The sequence below is a fragment of the Crassostrea angulata genome, chromosome 3 (assembly GCF_025612915.1).
Source record: "Crassostrea angulata isolate pt1a10 chromosome 3, ASM2561291v2, whole genome shotgun sequence".
In the NCBI taxonomy this organism is placed as follows: domain Eukaryota; kingdom Metazoa; phylum Mollusca; class Bivalvia; order Ostreida; family Ostreidae; genus Magallana; species Magallana angulata.
In genome coordinates, this window is record NC_069113.1 from 43,639,214 (window position 1) to 43,661,783 (window position 22,570).

General features: G+C 34.2%; 1 protein-coding gene across 7 annotated transcripts in view; it reads right to left on the reverse strand.

Annotated features, from left to right (window-relative positions):
* Window positions 1–22,570, reverse strand: part of LOC128177909 (steroid hormone receptor ERR2-like) — a 46,807-nt gene that overhangs the window by 9,822 nt on the left and 14,415 nt on the right. For 3 of the 7 annotated variants that reach the window (XM_052844826.1, XM_052844823.1, XM_052844830.1), the window contains 2 exons: window positions 10,574–11,110; window positions 2,844–2,960 (listed from right to left, as the gene is read on the reverse strand). In XM_052844826.1, coding sequence (XP_052700786.1) covers window positions 2,844–2,960; window positions 10,574–10,973 — 517 coding nt within the window. In that variant the 5' untranslated portion in view covers window positions 10,974–11,110. Of the gene's footprint in view, window positions 1–2,843; window positions 2,961–10,573; window positions 11,111–12,150; window positions 12,294–12,720; window positions 12,947–18,847; window positions 19,043–22,570 lie in introns of those variants that run through there. The other 4 variants (XM_052844829.1, XM_052844827.1, XM_052844825.1 and 1 more) reach the window with 4 other exon arrangements.

The following is a 22,570-nucleotide window of genomic DNA, read 5'->3' on the forward strand; positions in this document are numbered from 1 at the left end:
TTCAGCAATATTCTGACTTTTTCCTCCCACATATTCCACCTGCTTTAAGCAGACAATGGGTCTGTTATCAAACAATTGCAGGAGCAACAGCTTCCAAATGGTTTTGAGAAAAGCAGCAGACATACTGGCTTGGTTTTTTCAGACAATATGTGGTTCTACAGCCTGACTATTTTGTTCAGATCAGGTGAAACATCTTCAACTTATATGAGGACAAGGTGCAAAAGATGTAAACAGTTGCTGTACATACTGCAACAGTGCAGAGCATTCTTCAAACCACCAACTCATGGTAGATATGAGGAGAACACCAGATAATCTGGCAGAGCCTTAGAGCATGTAGAAGGGTTGGTTTCTGTAGTGTGGGTGTTTTTGTGTGTGATTGGGATATCTGCCATTGACCCCTCTTTGCACTGCGGAGGCATCAGTCCTATAAGTCTGGGTGTACCAGCAAGAATGTTCATAGCTTGACAAAGGCAGAGGAACTAATGGAAAACCAATCTCTGAGAATCTGTTATTTGAATTGGCAGGTGTTAATTGGGTTCTGTCTGCTTAATTCATTCCTTCCTTTCTTTATGCCTTCTATCTGTCTTTTAATATATTATCCTACAGCAGCAAAGTTGTTGAAGATTTTGTTTTTTATTCTTCTTCAAACAACTTTCAGCGTGTTGTTCAATCATTTGCATCACATCTAGATCTTCAGGATCAACACAATTCTTTTCCTTGCTATGTTTAACCTTTCATAGGGATAAAAACAAGGGGGGAAATCTTCTTGTCGTATTAAAGCCTAGCTGCTGATCTCATAACGATCAGTGATGAAGTGTGTGTTTCATAAGTTGTCGGAAGTTGCCTCTTCAATGCGTAAATTCTGTTTTTATTGACATCACCTCCCCAAATATTTGGCAAGAAGACCAAGGACACATATTTACCCATGTGCAAGTTATTGACACCCATCATGGTCCCCAAATAACCTAAAGTCAAGCATGCAAAATACATTTCCCTGCTGCTCCTATCCTTGTTACGTATAGATTAATGAAAGCATGGTATGCTATTGCCAAACAACTACACCCATTCCAGCAAAAATTGCTAGCTATCTATGCAAGAATTACCCCAGTAAATTGATAAAGGATAGAATGAAAAAAGGGCAAATTGAAATTTCAGAATATAGGGAGGAAAATAATGTTACTCAATTCTATAAACAAAAATTGGAATATCATTTTAAGAGGGTTTCATCCTAGCTCATTAATAAAAGTATCAGAAAAATGAACTGTGGTTTAAAAAATTTAGACTGAAACCCTATAAATTTAGGTAGTAAGTGCGTACGGATTAGTATAAACATAAATAAGATGACAAGTAGATTATGGAGAAAGAGGATTATAGGGAGCTATAGGCTACTCAGGAAACCTATGGGCTGATCGAGGGAAGGGGTCTATTTCATCAGTTATTTATTGTCTTGGGATTAGATTGATTAAACCTTTCGACATCTTGTCTTTAGACAAGGCCAGTATATAAAATGGATTATGACTTTGCTAAATAGAATAAACCAGATGGGGAAACATTTTCCCCTCACTATTGAAGAATTGGATACTTTGATGAAGAAGATTAGTCTTCTATACCATGAATGGTAACACATACATATTTTGTAAAATCTAGCTTTGTGTCAGGATTGCATTGGTTCATTCATCCTTCTCAGTAACTTAAAAGTTAAAGACCTTACACCATTAACTAGTTTCTTTGGGGACTGAATGCATCACTGCATGAATACGTATCCACTCAGCTTAGCATGAGTTCTCTTATTTGTCAAATAAAATCATCAACACCTTTTCATTCTATAAATATCTAGAAAAAGACATTGACTTTTATTTATTCAATTCTGCATATCATTACTTATCCCATGCATTGTGTATATCAAAATCACAGCAGTCCAAAAGAGGGAATCAATAAAAATCACCAAATTAGAACTCTATCTATGCAATGCCATTCTTCAACGGAGTTTTGGGATTTAATCATCATTCGATTCTCAAAGCCAAATCAGAAATCTTAATTGGTTTTCTGAAAACAGGTTTGGCCTTCGATTTGAAATATACTGTCTCCAAAGAGGGAAAATTAGAAAGGTGTCAATCTGCTTTGATTCATTGCCAGAAACCACCATATACATGTATTTAGTGGACTCAAAGTTCCCACTAAATATGTTAAAGCTAGTGAATTTTATTTACTCATTACTCAGAGGCATTGGATTTTCCCGAGTTTAATTCCCAATGTAAGAAACCCATCGTATTTACATGCATAAATGCAATATATATATTTGTGTATGTAATCTTATATCAATTTTCCAATTTCCAAGTTTCAACACCTGACTTGTTGATATGCACAAATATTCAGAAAATGTTCATGTTGGGACATTATTTATGCATTCATCCTTTTTATCCTTTTTATCTATCATTAATTAATGAATTCTAACAATTTTGAAAATATTTGACGTCCATGAGACAAATAATTCTGCGTGATGACGCACCAAAACAAAAATAATTTACAGCCAGTGTCTAAGCACAACTCTTAATTTAATGAGGAACATAAAAAAAAACCTCGTTAACACACCTAACGTTATAACGGGATATTGTTTGTCTGGTTGATAATTAATGACTTCTTGAGGCTTTTTGAGCTTTATCACGGAGCTGAAGATTGATATGCATTTTTAGAAAAAACTTAACAATTTCATTGCAAGAAAATTTCAGAAGCCTTCTGCGGGTTAATAGATACATATGTGTCCCTTGCTCCAAAATAGCTTGTGAATATATTGTGCGGAATTTCTTGTGAAGACAGAGGCTACTGGGTCATTTCTTACGTACCTTCTCTGAGCATGCCCACTCGCAGACATTTCTGGAACCGACATGCTTGACAGGCCTTTCGTCTTCTTTTAGTAATTTCACAGTCTCCATTGGCAGGGCAAGAATATTCAATGTTTCCTGCAATGAAAATTCAAAAATATTAATTAAATGTGTAATCACCTCCCAACACGAAGTTATCATTTCATCTATGGGAATTGACATTGCGGATGAATTACATGTAGCACTTAAAAGTGAATCATTCAATTTCATTGTACTTATTAAGTACAAAGATCTCTTCATTTTTTGAAAATACAAATGGATATGTAGGATACACTTTATACTGAGTCTCACTCAGTGTATGAAACATTTTCAGAATAATATATTAAGTCAAGCATATCTAAATTCTCAGATATAAATGATTAATCCTTCATAAATAACCAAAGGTCGTAGAGTAAGAATTCAGAAGTAACAAAGTAGTAATCCTTGCATTGCTTGAGCTAACTGATATTTTATCACATGAATTTTAATCATATTTATGATGCGTAATTCAAGCAAGTGTACACAATAAAAGGCAATTCATACTGTCAAAAATCAGGGCCACTTTTTCTATGTAAACTAAGCAAGTTGCTATCTTGTCGCCACATACTGTCTTCTTTGATGACAGATAGAAATACTACTCTTGATAAATGAATGCTAAGCTACTATTGTGTTGGTTAGATATAAAATCTTAATGCACCCGTCCCATATATTCTATTAATGCGAACAAAGAATTGGTGATCTACAGGTAACCGAGTTCAAAACTGGAGAATTAATTTGCACACATACTTACAAAGATGACAAAGGAGTTTGAAACAACCCAAAAGTAAGAGGATAATGTGTTGAAGAACTAGTACTGAATTCACTTAACTGCACAAAAATTACATTTATGTGCCTCTATATCAACAGAGTGACATTAATGAATGCATATGAATGCACTTCCTTGCTAATTACAGGCTTCAGTTTTGTGAATAGCCTTCAAAATCAAGCTGACTTACATTGCATAAAATCTACTTATGTAAATGGAGTCTTCAATTTAGAAATCTCCAGTCAGTGGAATTGATTGTCTAAGGACAGCATATAATGAAAGTCAGTAAGACTTGGTGGTTTATGCTGGTACAATCAATATACAGACATCTCGACCCAAATCCATCATTTGTCAATCTGTCTCGTCGTATGACAAGGTGTCATAATAGCACCATAACTGTTATTAGTGTTCTACCGATATACCGCAAAGACTTGCAAGGAAGAAATACTCCCTATCTTATTCATGGGGGATGAAGCCAGTTTATATTACAGACCTTAAAGTCTATATTTAGAAACACTCCGACAGAAATAAAATTGACAGTTTTATAAAGTATAAATCTGCCAAAATATTTGTAATAAGATTTTAGTATTTGTGTATTCTAAAATAGGATCAAGGTTTAATACACATATGGTTTTCCTGTATGCTAGTTTTGAATTAAAAGAAAGAAAAAAGGAGATTAATATGGAACCTAATCAGTAAATTTAAGTAATTAAAAAAGTGCAAGCATGCATGCTGAAGATTTTGTAAGAGTTGATAATTATTTTGGTATAATCACACACACTATATTAGTTTTTAGCATGTGTCCAGATCCTGATTTTAAAACGACAAACATTTCATAAGAAACTAAATAATAATAAGCTAAAACCTATATATAATCCTCACATGTTAAATGGGTGATTTACGCATGAGGCAGTTCCTATTATAACCAACATACGCATATGCGTTGCGTACACATTGTATGATGGTTATTTTTGCAACCTGATGTTTTACGTCAACTACTCGACTGCAGCCTGAATGGAACTATCAAACAAACCAGAAAGGGACATATGCACCCCTGATTACGCGTATCTGCCAAAACTACACACCACCAATTAGTATCAAAATGTCATAGAATCGCCCCCTTGGAGATAACTGGAACCTACCAACACAAAACCTCTGTATCTCACAGTTGCATTTCATAAAGGCAGGATACCCAATCTCAACAAACAGAAGGAGTACTGCATTATAACTTCCCACAACTTTAAGAGTTGTTTGCCAAATCCATCAACATAGAATTCAAGGCATGCACTGACATAGCATATCTCTCCCCCAACATTTTAAACAAAACTTTTTTAGATCGTAGTTATAGAGAGTCATTCAGTGCTTTATTCAAAAAATTAAACATTCTTTTTAGAAATGTCCCAATCTACAACTCCTCCCAACCAATTAACGAATCTACTTGGATTCTTTAACACCATATATCCAGGGAATATATATCAGTGGTGTTAAGAATATTACTCTCTATGACCTGCAATCCCAATCACTGCTCGTAAGTTCTGCTGACTTGCAAAACAAATTAGTATTGATTTTTGTTCTTCTGCGCTTTAAAAAACCTCATAGAAGCTAAAAGCGTTACTTAAATATCTGTTTTTTTTGCTAACTTACATTTTATTGAAATATTTGTTTTAAAGTTTTAGGAATAATTTACTGAAATACAGTTTATGAGGCCCAGTGCACCAACTTTGGATACTGATTTACCAACAAAAGCTCCCCCTCAATCGATATCAAGGCTCTTTGCAGTGAGGCCCTCAGGGGGTCAGGCTAAGTTCAGCAGCCTTTCATTATGACAAGATGAGCAAGAAAAGCTCCTCTGTAATTGATGACGGTACAGAGAGGAATCTATCTATGGTCTGATCTGTCACTGAAGAAAACAGATACTATAATTGAACACTTGTTTATTTTTTTTTTTATTTTTATTAAAGAATGGATTCTCATTCAGATTTTTCATGTTTACGATTCTTGCTTGGCCGATTTCCCTACATATTTTAATGTTTTTTACTTTTTACCCTCTTGAGATTGAGATTTATCGATATGTACACCATCTTAAATATTCTATCTATATTAGATATATCTTTACGTCAATAAAATAAATCATTGGAACATATTGCATTTAATCAAATTGGACTTAAAAAATCTTGTTAGACTTAATCAGGCATTAAATTATTTGTACTGGAATTTTGAAAAAATATCAACACGAATCAGATGTTTTAAGTCACACACAGTAAGTTAGGTCATAGTTTTAAGGTCCCTGTGATCATACAATAACATATCTGTATATAAGTAAAAGAAATCTGATCTCTGACATTCTAAAATCAACAACCTGGGAATGGGGAAATGTCAGTGATTCTTTCTCTTAGTTCTTATCTTTTTTTTTAAATGTCTTATTAATATTACTTTTTTGATGAAATTTACACAAGATGCAATAAAGAGCTGAAAAATTAACCTATATATATATATATATCATATAGTTTTTATACCATGATAATAGTGAATCTATTACATTTCCATCACAAAGAATAAAATATAATAAAAAATAAATAAGAACATAAAAAAGAAGAAAATCAACTTTTTCACAGTGCATATTTATCAGAAATTACATTTTAGAGAATTAACTTTTCATGCCTGGGTAACATACAATGTATCTAGATCTGCATTAGGGTTGAACACTCTGAGAGACGTTAACAAGTTTATGGTTCTGGAGAGCGATAATACTGCGAGCCATGGATCCAGTGGATCGAGGTGTCAGGGATATTGGAGCATCATTAAACAGTTGGAGCATGTAGGAAACAGTCAAAAACACTGCCTGGTATTCGCATCTTCTGTTGAAAGCCCCTGGTGCAGCACTACCAAATGAGTGGAATTGTTTACACATACTGTGTAGATAGGCAATAGAAAAGAACAGAAGCCCACTGCATTGCACATCTACTCAGGTTTTAATGGGCAATGAAAAGCACCAATTACCACAAATAAATTCAAAATAACACATCTTAAGTGGTATGAATTAGTATTGGCTTCATCTCAAAAAATTCTTTGCTGTAAGGAAGATGCATCTGTGGCTGATGAAGTATCTCACAATGATTTTATAGCAATGGGAATTTTCTTTCTCTTGCTACAAAGCCACAATGGCTATTCAGATACAATCACATACAAGTAGGTATCTAACCTCCGTGCAAGTTAGTGCAGTTTTTTTGAAATGAACAATGCTGCCTGTTCTCAAGTGAATTTCTATGTCAGAAGTATTGAACTTTCGGAACTCTTTATATTTACACTCATCTTGGCTTTATCAGTCTTAATTACACATTTATACAAACTTTGGACTATTTATCTAGTAACCCCAATAGTGAATACAATCTCAAGCAACCCAGAAATTCAAATCATTCCTTTTACTCTTTGTTCCTCTTTCAAATAAAGTTACCAGTTAAAAAACAGCCAAACTTGATTGAATAGATCCGAGGACATTTGCCTTGACCGTGCACCGAATGATCAATATATCAATGTCAATTTTGCCTGTAATCGGCTGACAAGGGGTAACTATTCAGACTTTTACTCATATTAAACCAAGCCAAGGTATATCTTTACCTGTACAGCAATTCAGAGAACTCAGCTTAGGTTCTTGCGTACTGATATATTGATCAGGAGCTACATGAAATAGTCTATCGTGAAAAGTCTGTAGATAGAACTATTAATTCTGAACCTTAACATTTGGATACTTGATCAAATGAAGATTCCTTGTACGAACAGGAAATTGCTGTTGTTCATCAGATTGCTGCCATTGCATCCATTTGTGACAACCTTATCCCATAGCAGAATAACTACTAAATGAGGCTTTTAGAGCTCTTCTGTTCTTGCTATTACATGCATTTACTTTCCATATAATTACCGCCAGTGGACCATCAATGTATGAAACAGAGGACATGCTAAGTTGATTTTAATTATGCTTTAAACTAGTTTTGCAGGAAGCCAGTGTTTCTTGGACTCGTTTTGCAAACAAAATTTACATAACTGCTAACTGAGGGAGACTTCAGGACATAGCGAGATTACGAAATGTATTATTGTTATCATCGACTTCTCTTCAAGAAAATACCCTAGACAAACATTTAGTCATGTTACATGTGGACATTGTGGGTTGACCTAAAAAAGGTCTGGATTTTGGTTTTTGGAATAGTGTGGAGTGTGAAGGTTTAAAGACTGACAAAGAGTCCATTGAAATCTAGCTAGCTTTTAGACAAACACTATTGACTATTATTTGCCTAACCTCAGGGGGACAATATATGTACGGTACATCTTGGTATAAAACTAGATGCAATAAAAATTGAGACATCAGGATGGATTTGATAAAAAGATTTTTAAAAACCCCGCAATTGTGATATGAAAATGTTCAATAAGCACCACACCTGATTAAAATTGAAAAAAAATAACACATCCCCTAGCCTCCCCCCAGTGAGCCAGACAATTATTAATGAACATTATCTAACTTGTAATTTTGGAGAAATATTTTCAGGTGATTTTCATATTGGGATTTGTTATTTCCGACACTAGTACCACTGACATTTGATGAGAATAATGTAAAGCAATAGATTATACAGTGTCATAAATAAAACAATAAAACAAAACACTCATTCATATTTATGCCACCTATTTGAATTTTAAGTAGCTTCATCACAGTTTAATTTATGGTGAGCGCATTAATACTTAGACAACTTTCCATACGCCTAGAATGCCCTAACTAGCCCTAGTGGCCACCAGGGAAGCAGATCTCTGGATTTTGAACCTTATTGCTTGACATGGACTTGACTAGCTGGTACATGTGTACCACTGCATATTAAAACCAGTTAATCTCTCTCTCTCTCTCTCTCTCTCTCTCTCTCTCTCTCTCTCTCTCATGTCCTATCTTCAAGACATAAAAATTATACCAAGATTGTACCAGACCTGCAGTTTGAGTACAAAAGGTAAGACTATGGGACTCTATTTGAATCTGATTGGGTGCTTAAGCAATTCACTTCCTAGGTTTCACTTCTTTACATTCTTGGTACATAGAGTACAAGAGTCCACAAATCATTTACGTAAAGCACCGTAGAATTGTCGTATATATACATGTATTTGTAATCTGTCAATTTAAATTGATTGAATGAATTGAGGCATAAGTAATGACCTAGATTTAAAAAACCTTATCATAAGCAGAACATAAGTATATAGAACTGTCGTAAGACCTAGAAACTTTTTGGCACCGTAACAATATTTTTTACGTTAATTGGTCATGGTTGACGAAATTATTCCCCCTGTATTAATATGTTAATATGGTTAACCACGTCATTTTAACTCATTGTCTTGAGCTACACTAATAGGTTCAGTGTAATTAACTAACAGAGTTACAATGCCTGCAAGACCCCTACCTAGCTCAGCCTTCGTCCAAACTTACTTAACAAGAGCGGGTGACGTGGGCTGTTTTCATAAATTTTAATCTGGGTAACAATCTTTAAGGCTATCAGAATTCTTTAGAGTCTTTGAGTCGAATTAAGGCTCTGTGAATAACAAATTCTGTACAAAAAATAACATTTGATAAGGTGTTCTAATCTAGATCCAACATGCCCAGACCATACTCATGACAAAAGGATTTAATTTTCATAAAGTCTAGCTCAAATAGCCTTGAGATTTGCAATCCAGAGTAAAACTTACTAATAAAATTAGTTTCATACTTTTATTTCTATTTTCAAAAGTATTTATGTATTATTCATTGTATTCCACCCCCAAAAAACCCACATTTTAAGCTGAAAAGTAACAGTCATGTTTTTGTGACGGCTATGAAGTTTGCCTAAGATGACTGTCATTGTTTTGACCAAGCAGTTTTATCTATCTATTTTCTAACAAAAGTCCTTTTATCTGCTTTTCAGCTGACAAACACTTATGGACCAGTACATCTATCATGATTCTTTTTCTGTGTTATCAGCTATTCCCTTTATAAGTCAATAAACAGGATGAGCTAAAACTTCCTCTTTACTAAATCATTTTCAGTTAAAGAATGACATTTTGTGTAGATCAAGCTATTACAAATTATTATCTACCAGTACACTGTCAGCATCAAGGACCAATCAAAGAAATAAATTATCATCAGTAGATGGTATTTGCATAACTTTTTCAATTGAGTGAAAATATATATTTAGTGAAATATCAAGTACAAATGCACTTCAAAATTAATGTCACTACTGTTCAGATAAGACTTGATCCAGTACACCTTACACAGCCTAAATGTCTGGGGTATTTTTGAAAAAAAGACAATTAAGGTCTTTGATGCCAGTGGTCAAAATATGACCCTACGGCTAGAAGATGAATCCTTTTTAGCACTTCTGCTGCTATTTTAAGCTTTCAGCCACAAATTTATTGTCATCTCATTTAAGGGTCAATGATTGTGTCTAAATGTTGAATCTATTTTATCAGAGCAAATGGTTCATAACCTACTATATAGGTCAGTGTGTCAAAGCTGTCCCCTAAGGTCTTCAGTCTCCTTATTTCTGTACTTGAGAGTCTTGCTAAGTAGTGACAACCTCAAATTTCATTTTCTTAAACCAGAATGCCTACCTGAGACCATATTTTATCTTTTAACTACACCAGGTATTTGGCGGCATTGTAATTTATACCTGTCATCATGAAATCGGACACAAAGCATACAGGTATTAAAATGGTATTTTGCTTTTTCATGGAACAAAAGAGAAACTAGTACAACAATAATCACCCACAATCATCTTTGTATACCTATGATTCGAAAGGTAAAGGACGTTTTAGCACCACTTACATAGAGCGTGCTGACAAGATACATGTAGCAGTTAGCAACTTGAGTAGCAGTATGACTTAACACATAACATAGACTTACCTTGGATGGTTCTTTTGAAGAAAGCTTTGCAAGCCTCACACGAAGACACCCCATAGTGGTAGCCTGATGCCACATCACCGCACACCAAACAAAGTCTCTTAGGCAGTTCAATGTTCTCCTGATCACAATTAATGGAGTTTGTGATGGAAGTTGCAATATTGTTAATGAAGTCTAATTTGCTTGTGTCAATAGGAGATGAACTGTCATCAATGCTGCAGGGGGATATGTTGCCACTGTTGTCGGCACTGTTGCCTTGGTAAGAACCATCAGATCCGTAATCGTCATTGTTGTAGTCTGCAAAGACATCACGTCCGAAGCTTTCTTCCAGGGACAGGGAGTGGCCGCAGCGACTGAGACCTAAAGGGCTCCCTGGCTCCATCTTTATGATATCGACATCCATCTTGAAGTCCTTGAAGTTTGGAAACAGTTTAAATAAATGTTGCACGCCTATTAAAAAAAGGTCCCAGATGCTTGTGTCACAGACTTTTAGACCAGTGAATTCCTCTTTTCAGCTGATTTTCTTCAAGTCTTTAATCACTGAAAAGATATAAAAGGAAGGAGTTTTTTTTTAATGAATGCAACCTAACAATGATAGTAAAATTGATTTTCAAACATTTGTATTTGCGTCAGCAGACATTGTGAGAGCATTATTGTTGGGGGAGTCAATAGACAGACTATAGATTAACATCGAATCAATCGAATACAAATGACGTAGTCGTAGTATTAGTGTAGACCAGTGTACAAGCCTTGGTCTGCTCTTTCAGCAGAAAACGATGATTACCGCTATTTGAATTGAATGAATGAATTCCTATACAAAAGCCACCTTCAAACAGCTCTACTGAACAGTTTGAATATTAAATACAACCTTTCACTTTACTCTGAATCTAGCAAACCCTGGGCTTACAATAAAATTTTTCCTTTATCATGCTTATATTCTATTTTCTTACAAGAAGAAGAAGAGTTTTGCTATCAAGGAGTCTAGAACAGACAATATAATGAATATATGTCAGATAGAGATCAAACAGCATGCTCCCCCATCCCAGAATATGCTTTTTATACGCTGCTCTACTTTGCTACCCCCTATTCCAACATCCAATGACGCAAGAACCACTGTTCCTACAGATATGATACAATTTTAAGCCAACATTTTTCCTGCACAGAATGAGATTCTGTAGCAAATTATCTTTCATATTTTTGTTCCCTATTTTATGACACATTTTCAAGTGAAATTGCTAATCAAGTGGTTAACCATGCAGTGAATGTCCTTATATAGATAACTCTCGTCAACAACTACAAGTATTAGTCTTAGTTTCACTGTACTTATAATATGATAATTTTACAGTATAATATTACACTTATGGTGGAGTGATGCAGTGCATGACTCTACTCTACTGTAAAAAAGAATTTAGATTTTCCAGTTCATCATGAAGAAAATCTACACTGCTATTCTGCCGGCATTTCTCAATAACGCTTACCCATTCAATTATCTCAAAAGTACACATGCCACCTCAAGCACAGGTAAATTGAGAATTGTTCATCTTGTTAATCATGAAAAGAAAATCTTGAAAAGACCCTACCTCTAGCTAGCTATCCAACAAGATTCAGGAACTGGAATGCTAAAATATCTATTGATCCCCATTTTTGTGCCATGCGAGTCTTGCGCAATATCTCTTTTTCATTTCAAGCATGGCGCAAACGTGACCCGGTTTAGCAGAAGAATTTCATCATATCATGAGTGCAATAATACTAACCCTACTAATACAGTCTATCCAGGATGTTTTGATGTTTGTATTATGCACCGGAAAATTTCAGTTTACTGTATGCTTATGTATGTACAGTATGCCTTATAAATGATATCAATGTAAAATCTGTACATTTTCAAAAAGGGAAACAACAATTCTAGCTTTCTATATTCACAGGTATGCGGAAAAGAGAAAATATTACTGTAAAAAAAAACCATTTAGATTCTATCAATTCAGCTGCATCATGAGAGAAAGAAACTTAGTAGAAAAATGATAAATGCTAAGAAATATCATTCCACCAACCTGACCCACAATAGAATCAGCTGGTTCCCAGCTGATCACATGTTTCACCTGTGATTTTTCACCTGAATGTAAACTTTTTCTTATCAAAAATTACCTACTAACCTTAATCAAGCCAGAGTATTTCCAAATCACTATAATTTTAGATCCCTTTTGGGGTATTTTACATGAAACAAAAGAAAAAAGAAGCTCACACAAAGCTAGCTAGCACAAAGCCGGCTTCTTCACCATGTGGTCTAGCCGGTATAGTGTGCCGGTTTCCTGCTCTCGCGCTTTACCTTCGCTCTAGTGTGGAGGATTATCAAGTGCACAGCTGAGTGACGGCCTATCTCCGCTAACACTTACAACATATTTCATTCTGTGTCACATGAATTTAAATGTGGTGATTTCAGGTAGTGGCCAGAATAAGAACAGAGAAAACATCAAGATTCTGACAAAAGGTGGTAATCAGAGAGATTTGTTTATTCACCTCTGTAAATACTGTATTGTACTTAATCTAAAGGATTTTTGTCCATAAACAAGATATCAAAAATAAATTCACACATACTGAAAAAACAACTCCCCCTCTCTTGTGTTTTGCATTTACACTAACATCTAATGTTTCAGGTATGCAATATGTTGTTTTTTCCCTCAGTGTCAATACTAGGACAGGTAAACAAGACAAATATCGATCAGGTGTATCTTGTTTTGAAGCAAGTTTACACCTGGGTGGTTGAGACGGAACTTTTTCCTACATTTTTATTACAGATGACTTTGAATACTTCACACCAACTCTTGCCTATCCATCAATCTAATTTAAATGGATTTACGAAAAAAATCTCTTTAGTAACATGTAATAAGAATAGATGTTGTTCCAGTAACTTACATTATTAAAATATTACCAAAGCTGTCAGTCATTAATCTTTTAGTAATATTTCACCCATCAGAATTACTACCATTCAGAAGTCTGATATTTCTTCAAACTCGGACCCATTTATAAATACTTCATGAAATACATTGTATCAGCAAAGAGGGATTGTTTTCCATACCACGTGGATCACCCATTCACGGATGTTACATCAATGAAAATCTTCCGATGGGATTGGCTATGCAACAGATGCTGCTCAAGAGTCAAGAGCACAACTTAAAAAAATATATATATATCAAAAAAAAATACAAATGAAATTAAAACCACTGGATCATACCAATTCAGAGTTTAAATTGTTGATGCTGCCATTGCTGGTAACTGCAGACAAAACCTAGTTCTCAAGGAAACAATATCTATCTGTCTGTCTTAAAGATTTTTTTTCTAATAAATTACAGGTGCACAGCAATATTTCATAGTACATGTATATTAATTAGCAGGTGGTGACACATCCAGCCTTTTAAAAAGGCATATATTTCGTTTGTGAATATATGAACTATTCAGCATTTAATACTAAATGCTTTTAACAAATACATTATGGGAGTGACAGCTAGCAAAGTACTCAAGGCGAGTCAATTGTACAGAGGGTATTTCTGGCCTTGGAAAAACTCTCCCTCTAAGAATTAATGAGCAGTGGAGAAAATCTAATGACTGCTCTATGGAGGTGTGAATTTTAAAAAGATAACACGCTATATATCTGTCATATTGATGTACAAGCCAGTGGAATTAAATGCTGGATTAATTTTCTGTTTATTGATTTGACAGGTTTTTATATATAGTATCTAACAGGTTGAATTAAAGGATTGAGTGACTCTCTTAAAAGACATGAAGTAGTCAAGTAGATGACATCCAGTATTTAATCATAATAAATATATGTGCTATCAGACGACAGAAAGAAACTCAGACGAAATTTGAGAGACAGTTAAAATGAAATTAATATGTTGATCATTTCTTGCTAAAATATCTTGTCAGCATGGTTTCTAAAATTTCAAATAGAAGCAATTATTCCAACTACAAATCAGCTATCAGATATTGAAACTAGTAACTTCAAACCAAGCATAATAGAATTTTTCAAAATTGCATCTACAATTAGTATATGAGCTCTTATTTTAATACATTGTTAATTTTATGACTCTTGATCCTGTGTTTTTCTTTTTGTTTAAAAAGAAAACACAATTCTCTCACAATTCTCTCAGAGACTGGGTAACCTATATTGTATCTACATATTGTCCAACATTATCTCATATTTGTAGCTAACATTATTATTATATCTTTATATATTATATCTTAATTTTTTGTAACTGCCAATGTAAAGGGCAACACATATCTTGTTCCAATCACTCCGCTCTTGATCAGCATAGAAAAACATAGGTGTTTATTATGGTGGTACCAAAATGAATTGTAATCAGCATCAGTTCATAAACAGGCAAAAGAGGCTTACTCTGCAACATGGGTAGTCTTGCAGTATGAAACACTCCTTCACCACTCCAAATCTAGCCCAAATCAATACAATCCCTTAAATGAAGACAGCTTAATGAATTGCTTGGCACACAATTAAAGGATTCCTTTACAACCAGTCTAAAAATACATGCAGTAGGTCAAAATTATATTAATGTATTGGATCACTTTATTGAGGAATCAATGCCAAAACTGTCACAATAAAATACAATTGTATGAAAATCTTCCATGAAAAGAATATAATGGCAGTGGCCATGACCTATAGTGATAGAAAGTCAAAGATGCATGTTTTGGAAGTCATTTTACATGGACATCAAATATTATTTTTCTTTCGTAGAATTAATGTGCATTTTGGGGTAAATAAATTTTCAAAATTAGGCCATCGTACCTCATTTTGATATTGAAGCGAATCAACAATTTCATACATGTTGAAAATTTGAACAGGATCGAGTCAGTCGACTTGTTTACATGGAACCTTCAAGTTAGTGTAATTCAGGTATTTGTCAGCCCTTGATTGGGTTATCATACTGCTGGCTATGCCAAGATGTTCCTCTAAGGTGGACTTTGGACCATATAGGACTTTGTTCAAAAAAGGACATGCATAAAATGTACATTATGATGAATTTCCTTCGTGTTCAGGCCAGTGCGTTATGTAATGACTTTTTCAGGAAGTGTACACCAAATGACTTCTTGCTCTGATGTATGTAAATTTATTTAAAGATTGCCTAAAGGAATGAAAAAAAGTTTCAGATGACTGTATATAAATGTTAAACAGAATTGCAGTCGTCGACCTACCATTTAAACTTAGAAACATCTAAACTACATATGTAGCCAAGTTGAACTTATGACAGCTTGCTGCTACATTTTGTATTTATTAATACAATGAAAAATTAGTCTACATAGTTCCTTACGCAATTAATGGTTGACTGGGCATGCTAAAAATTTGATGATTTTTTTGCAACAAGTCATTATGATATTAATTATAAACCACATCCATGTATCTTACATATATTCATACTTTAAATCAAAACCAAAGAAAATCTAAACATTTTCCTATGTTGGTCATTATCTTTTATATAACAGTAAAATATGCAATTCATTACAAAACAGATACTGGTTTTTTATTCATGCAACTAAAAACTTTCTTTGTACAGAATGATCTTGATCTTTCCAAATAATCAAGTTATGATGAGTACCCGTACAGAAAAATGTGATGCCAACTTTGGGAGTTCATGCATGTTAAACCCTGGCATTTACAGTGATTCGGTGCCATACACCATTCGATCAATGACACTCTTACTTTGTTGTGCATTTCATAAGCCATCTTCTGGCACCATTTCCTCAGTAAGCATATTTGTGATAGAGCCCTATCAATAATACCAAGATAAAGCACAGACAACTCCTAATTGTTGCTCTAATGAAGCAAAAGTATAGATAAAATGGCCTGTGGAGAGTCCAGGGTTTTTGTAGAAAAATCAATTTTCTTCTCAAGGGCACATCTTCAATGTCTCAGACTCCTAAAAATCAATTTTCACTTGAACATGGAAAGATAAAAATTTTTGCATAGAAACAATAAAATAAAAAATTATCATAATTTCTGGATCCTGAGTGTCATATTTGATATAAAACAATCCCTGCCCAGATAAGACTGCTTCATTCTTCAATCATTTGTACTCTGTTTCATGGGCTACAATCTCTGAAATTTATTTTATATCTTGTATCTGCATGTATGCATGCACATGCACACATTGAATTTCAGTAGGTCATCTGTCTTGACCTTTTTTCTGACAAGAAAACTATAGATACTCTTCAGTATCGAAACAGTCTCTACCGTGCAAATACGAAATTATCAAAACTCATTTCTCAGCCTTCATAACAGACTACCAGAACATGTACAGTTGTACTTATAAACTTCTTCCCTAATTTCTTGATCTCTTCCAGCAGTATTGAAGAAATAAATGCTTTAAAGTGAAATCTTTTCTATCCAGCAATACCTCAGACTGCACTGTTTTAGGTGCATGTACTAGTGGCAATAGATATCTAGATCAGAAATCTGCAATTAATTATCTGTCCACCTAAGATTAGGGTGTTCACATCATCTAACCCACTTCCATTCAGTGCAACATAGCAATGCTGATTGACGTTTCTCATACTCATTAAAAGGAAATAATTTTTAGATTTATGATATATATTTAGGGAAATCTTTCAGGAACAATTTTGCAAATTAAATTGTTAATTATAAAAACAGACAGCAATAACAGCTGAGCAACCACTCAGCATACATACTTACCACTGTGTAATGATAAAGCAACCTAAGTGACTTAATTATGTGTACTGTATGCATAAATGGACTAATGTTGAATTATTATCTATAATGTAAGATCTTTTAGAGTACACCATATCGGCTGTACAGGTCACTTATTCAGACTTTATCATTCACAAATTGATTACATTACATTACAATTAGTATTTGGATTTTGTGATTATTTTAAATTTATACCATTTATACAGACTAATTTCCATCCCCAAAAACTGAATATGTGTGCACATTCTTACTATTATACCAAAAAGACCTATGAAACTACACCCCAAAATCCAGAGGTGTGCTTCACAAGAGAACTCATGACATATTACATAATGTCTAGACCTCAATAGACAAAATTTATATAAAGCCAGACATTCCTGACTACATGTATTTCAAAAATAATCATGTTGTTGGACTGAAACATTAATTTGTTAGTTTATAAATAATGAGCGATTTGTTAATTTATAAATAATGAGCTATTGTCATTCTGGTATGTTCTTTTGTAAAGCAATACCCTTTTGACTTCATTAGCTGACAAATACTGCTGTGTACAGTGAATTTGCTCAATTAGTGGGTGATATTTGTTGAAGAATTCAGCTGACAGACAATGAACTCGAAAGTGACAAGGCAACCCCTTGTCCAATACCTCAAAAGTTACAGAAAGCAGACTGCAACAATTACTGTCACACCAAGCTGAGAAAAAAGTGCGATAAATTTACAAACGACACATACACTCTAGTCCCAGTTGCATCTAATTTGCATCCAAAATGACTTTTTTCCATTTTTTCTTGGACATTTTAATTTCAACAGAGAATTCATACATTTTCTGTCCTATGGTTGCCTCTTAATAAACATTCTAGGACATAAATATTATGTCAAGACAATAAATTAATGACTTCTCAGTTCCCCTATGACATCTTAATGTATGCTTCAGTAAATCCTAGCTACTATGAACTGAACATGTACTCTATCTCATCTTTTACTCTCTCTCTCTCTTTAATCTTTAACTTCAACTTCCTCTATCTCTCACTATCAATTTTATTTTTTGGTGTGCAACAATTTAATCCAATATTAACTGACGAATTGTTTTCCTATTAACAATACATGAATCAGTGTTGAATGTGTCAGAAATATTAATTGTCATGCTGAAAATGGCACACTTAAAATAGAATATATTCAGATTATATTCATTGTGAGTTATTTAAGGAACATTGTCATATATGACACCAAAAGTGTCATTTCATATGGATTATTACTGCAAATATTCCAAGTACTAAATTTTTTATTTTATGATCCAAGGATGCACCAAAGTTTTACATTTCAACTCTAATTCCTGTATAACCAGTGCAATGTTCTAGCTAATATATAAATGAATTCATCTTGAAACCTCCGAGTGGCCTTGGACAGAACAATTAAAAGTGACGCAGAAAAGTTGCGTGCTCCGATGAGTGATGATTGGTTAGTTTGTTGAAAGGTAAGTGGCTAAAATAAATAAATGATCTGATGTCAGGTGACAGAGGGTTCTTCTATCTACATGCACCAATTGCCATGGTTTTTATACCTACCTGAAGTGGTTGCTCTGATTATGAGATATGCTAATAAATATCGCCTCTCGAAGATGAAACCCAGTTTTACGTCAATGCCTACTCGTAAAGAATGTACTCTCTACGCATTCACAAAACACAGCATAAATTCCACCACCATCATCTACAAATAGCCTGTACTCAACTCCGGCTGACGTAGAATCTATGGGAATCTGTCTGAAATAAAAATTCCAATAACTAAATAACATGTAATGTTCTTGTGCTTTATTTGGAGACAAATTCTTCTTAATCCTTCCAATGGGGCATGCCAATACACCAAATCCTCTACGCAGTTTGTAACAGCTTTTGCTGTCTGCTAGCTAATGACCACTGGGTAAAATTCCTGAGTTTTGAAATAGCACCAAGGGAATCAATGGGCATCACACTCCATCAATGATGCTGGATTGCAAACAATTGGAAATGAGTTCTGCTGTTTCCAATTAATGATCATCAGATAGGAATAAGCTTTATAGAAGAGAGCATATATGTATGGAACATGAAACATGATTGAACATCTCATTGCAAATAATGCAGTTCTTTCACTGGATCCCCAGACTTAGCACCTATGCCAATTAGAATCATACTACACACTTGGAAGTTTGATTTTAGACAGAAGTCATACTAGAATACATCCCTGGTAGATAAAAGTACTCCTGTATTTTTAAACATACCGGTACTTTAAGAGTGATCATTGTTCTTTCACAGAGACTTCACATAAGTTTAATATCAAAAGAAGAAAAATATATACTATGATAAATGAAAAACAGAAAAAAGATGAAGAAATGATATGGGTCAGAATGAAGTCACAATGCAGCAAAATATCAAAACATGACGAAATTCTGTCATTAATTATAAGAAGCCAGACGTCATACATGTCGGGATGATAAATGGTAACTTCACAAGGTCTGGTCAGTATTCATCCAAGTTTATCGATTTAAAGGTCAACCATTGTTTGTTTCCTCTTCTAGTGGCAATTTTCTGCACCCTTGTAACCTGAGAAAGATCAGTATGGGTCATGATTTACAAAGTTCAAGGACTGTTTACCTGTAAACTGCCCAGATCAGAGCGAGGTCATACTGTTACATGGCCAGAGTAAACAATGGTCTGTTAAGATTGATAGTCTTATCTCATCTACTATAAATACTAGGCTGATCATCATCATTCCAGCATTGTCAAGATAAACAATTTGGGTAAAAATGTCATCTCACAGGCAGGGTCTGCATCTTTACCACTGTCAATTTACTAAAACAATGAATCCTTATGAATATTTGTATATATAAGTTAAATATTCACAACAGACATACCAGTATTTGCAGCATAAGCTTTGAGATCAACGTCTGTCACACAGTTTCAGCATTATAGGCATTAGATTTCTATGCTAGCAGCATATGGCCATCAATTTACAGCACCCAGGATACTCATAATCCTCTCTTATGTTATTTCTTTGTCGCCCATTCCCATACATTTTATTAGTTAAACAGAGATGCAAAATACAAGTTCTGCACAGCTAGATCACAAAAACATCATCCATAGTCTTTGGAGATTCTAATTCGTCTTTAGAAACAGCAGTGACAGACTATAAAAGTCTCTTTTACTGCCAAAAGAAGTTTCATTAAGTAAAATGATTTCTGTAAAGCTAGCTGATGCAGTTGGCAGAGACTTTCACAAACGCAAATAATTAAATTCAATTCATCAATATCCCTATACAGCAGCTCCTTTGGCCATGTCTTCTGAACTCATGTGGGAATATAAAGCGAGTGATTGAACCTCCAGCTAATACCTGCTGAAAAATATTGGCCATTCTGATTAGGAAACTTTGAGTTAATCATGCTTCTTCTTGCAGTACGTAGTATACTGTCAAAGTCACATGTGTAGGAACTTGAAAGGTTTTTCGTGTTGCTATTCATACGTCAGCAGAAAAAATGCTAGGTGTGTAGACCATAAAAACCCTATTCAATAACCTGAATTGATTTAACTGACCAAAATTTTAAAAGGTAATTTTGCAAAGACAGATAAAAAAGGGGGAATTTTTTCTTTACGATTTAAATCCCCAAATCAAGAATTACTCATTCTTTGACCCTACAATACCAGCAGTTTTAAACAGAGTATTACCCTAAGCAGAGTATTACGATTGGCCTTGACAAGTATGAGTAAATCTATAATTTGAGCGATAGTGGAAAACTTCCTGAAATCGATTCATACCCCACTAAACAAACACAGGAGTGCAAAAGGCACCGAGATTTTTGAGCAAGGTGCTAGCAAGTAAACTTAACAGTAAGACATGTTCTATCACTTTTCATTTAGTTTACACTTACAGGTCATAATGAGCTGTATTCAAAAGTAAATTTACAACTGCAAACATATATAATGTTTCAGTATATGTATACTAGTATACTAATGTATACCTGGTAACTTGTATTTTAGGTGCACCATAGAAAGATTTTGCAACATTTAAGCAAGACTAGTTCTTATACCTACATGTATTACTTACTTAGGTCTAATGAAAGTCTGTATGTATATGGTGCATAATGAATGCAACAGGAAAATTCATGATACTTATTATGGAATTCATAGCTTATTTTTAAATTACCGGTAAGACCTTTTGCATTTATATAAACCAGATAACATGGTTTTTTTTTTTCAAAGATGATGTTAGTGATCCTTGTTTTGACACTGAAATCTTTCATAAAATCTGGGGGTTTCCTTTAGGACAGTGACCTAGGGAATCAGTGTTGTGAACCTGCTTTTCCAATCAATACACTACACTCTGTTAATTAATGTGCTAATAGCATTGAACAGCTCAGACCTGACTCTGGCATTAGTCCAAAGGGCCACCAGCCACAAACTTGTACAATCAGCAGAAGTGCTTATGTTTTGTAAATTCTTCATTAACTAATGGAAAAATTAACATGTAAACTCCAATGCATTGCTCCAGCAGTTGTAATTGCAATTTAAAGAAACAAACCAAAGAATTCCAAAGATGACTGAAAATTTTGCACTGCATATACTCTTGCAACATAATAGTTTAATAAACTAAGTTTATTAACCCTGCTAAACTATCTCTTCATTCCATTTCCCACTAAATCTTCTTCCCCATATTATGATCCAATATTTCGTGGGTGTTACTTTACTCTCAGACACCAAAAATCCCTGCTCCTACTGAGGAGTTCTGATTAAAACAAATAGTCAGCACCTACCAGATGCTGGTAATAGCCAACATGCTGAAGGTAAAAGTCCCTAGAAAAGCAGAAGCTCTAACGTTCAAATAATTATCTCTCACTTGCTTGAAAACTATTGCAGTAATGTTGAATTTATGAAAAATTCCATTATTGCCAGTATTCGTTAGTTAATTACAGTAAATTACAGAAAGTGACAAACAAGATGTCTAGACGCTATCATAAATTTAAATTGTGAATTCCATCAAATGTTGCACATGCATATGATAAGCAATTTTAATTTCTTGAGAGAACAATGGAATCATTTATAGTTGGTTTTGTTTGTTCTTGCACACAATACACAGTTCTCTGTAGACAAATTGGCCTGACATCTCTTGTGTACTTTCCATTTGTTATACACAATGGGGGGAATAATAGTACTTCACCTGTACTTTTCACAGAACCAAGTTGTCAACTCATGCTCTCACTACTGGTATAAGCCTCAAGTGCACTTTATAGGAACCATAAATGCCCATCACATTTACATAAG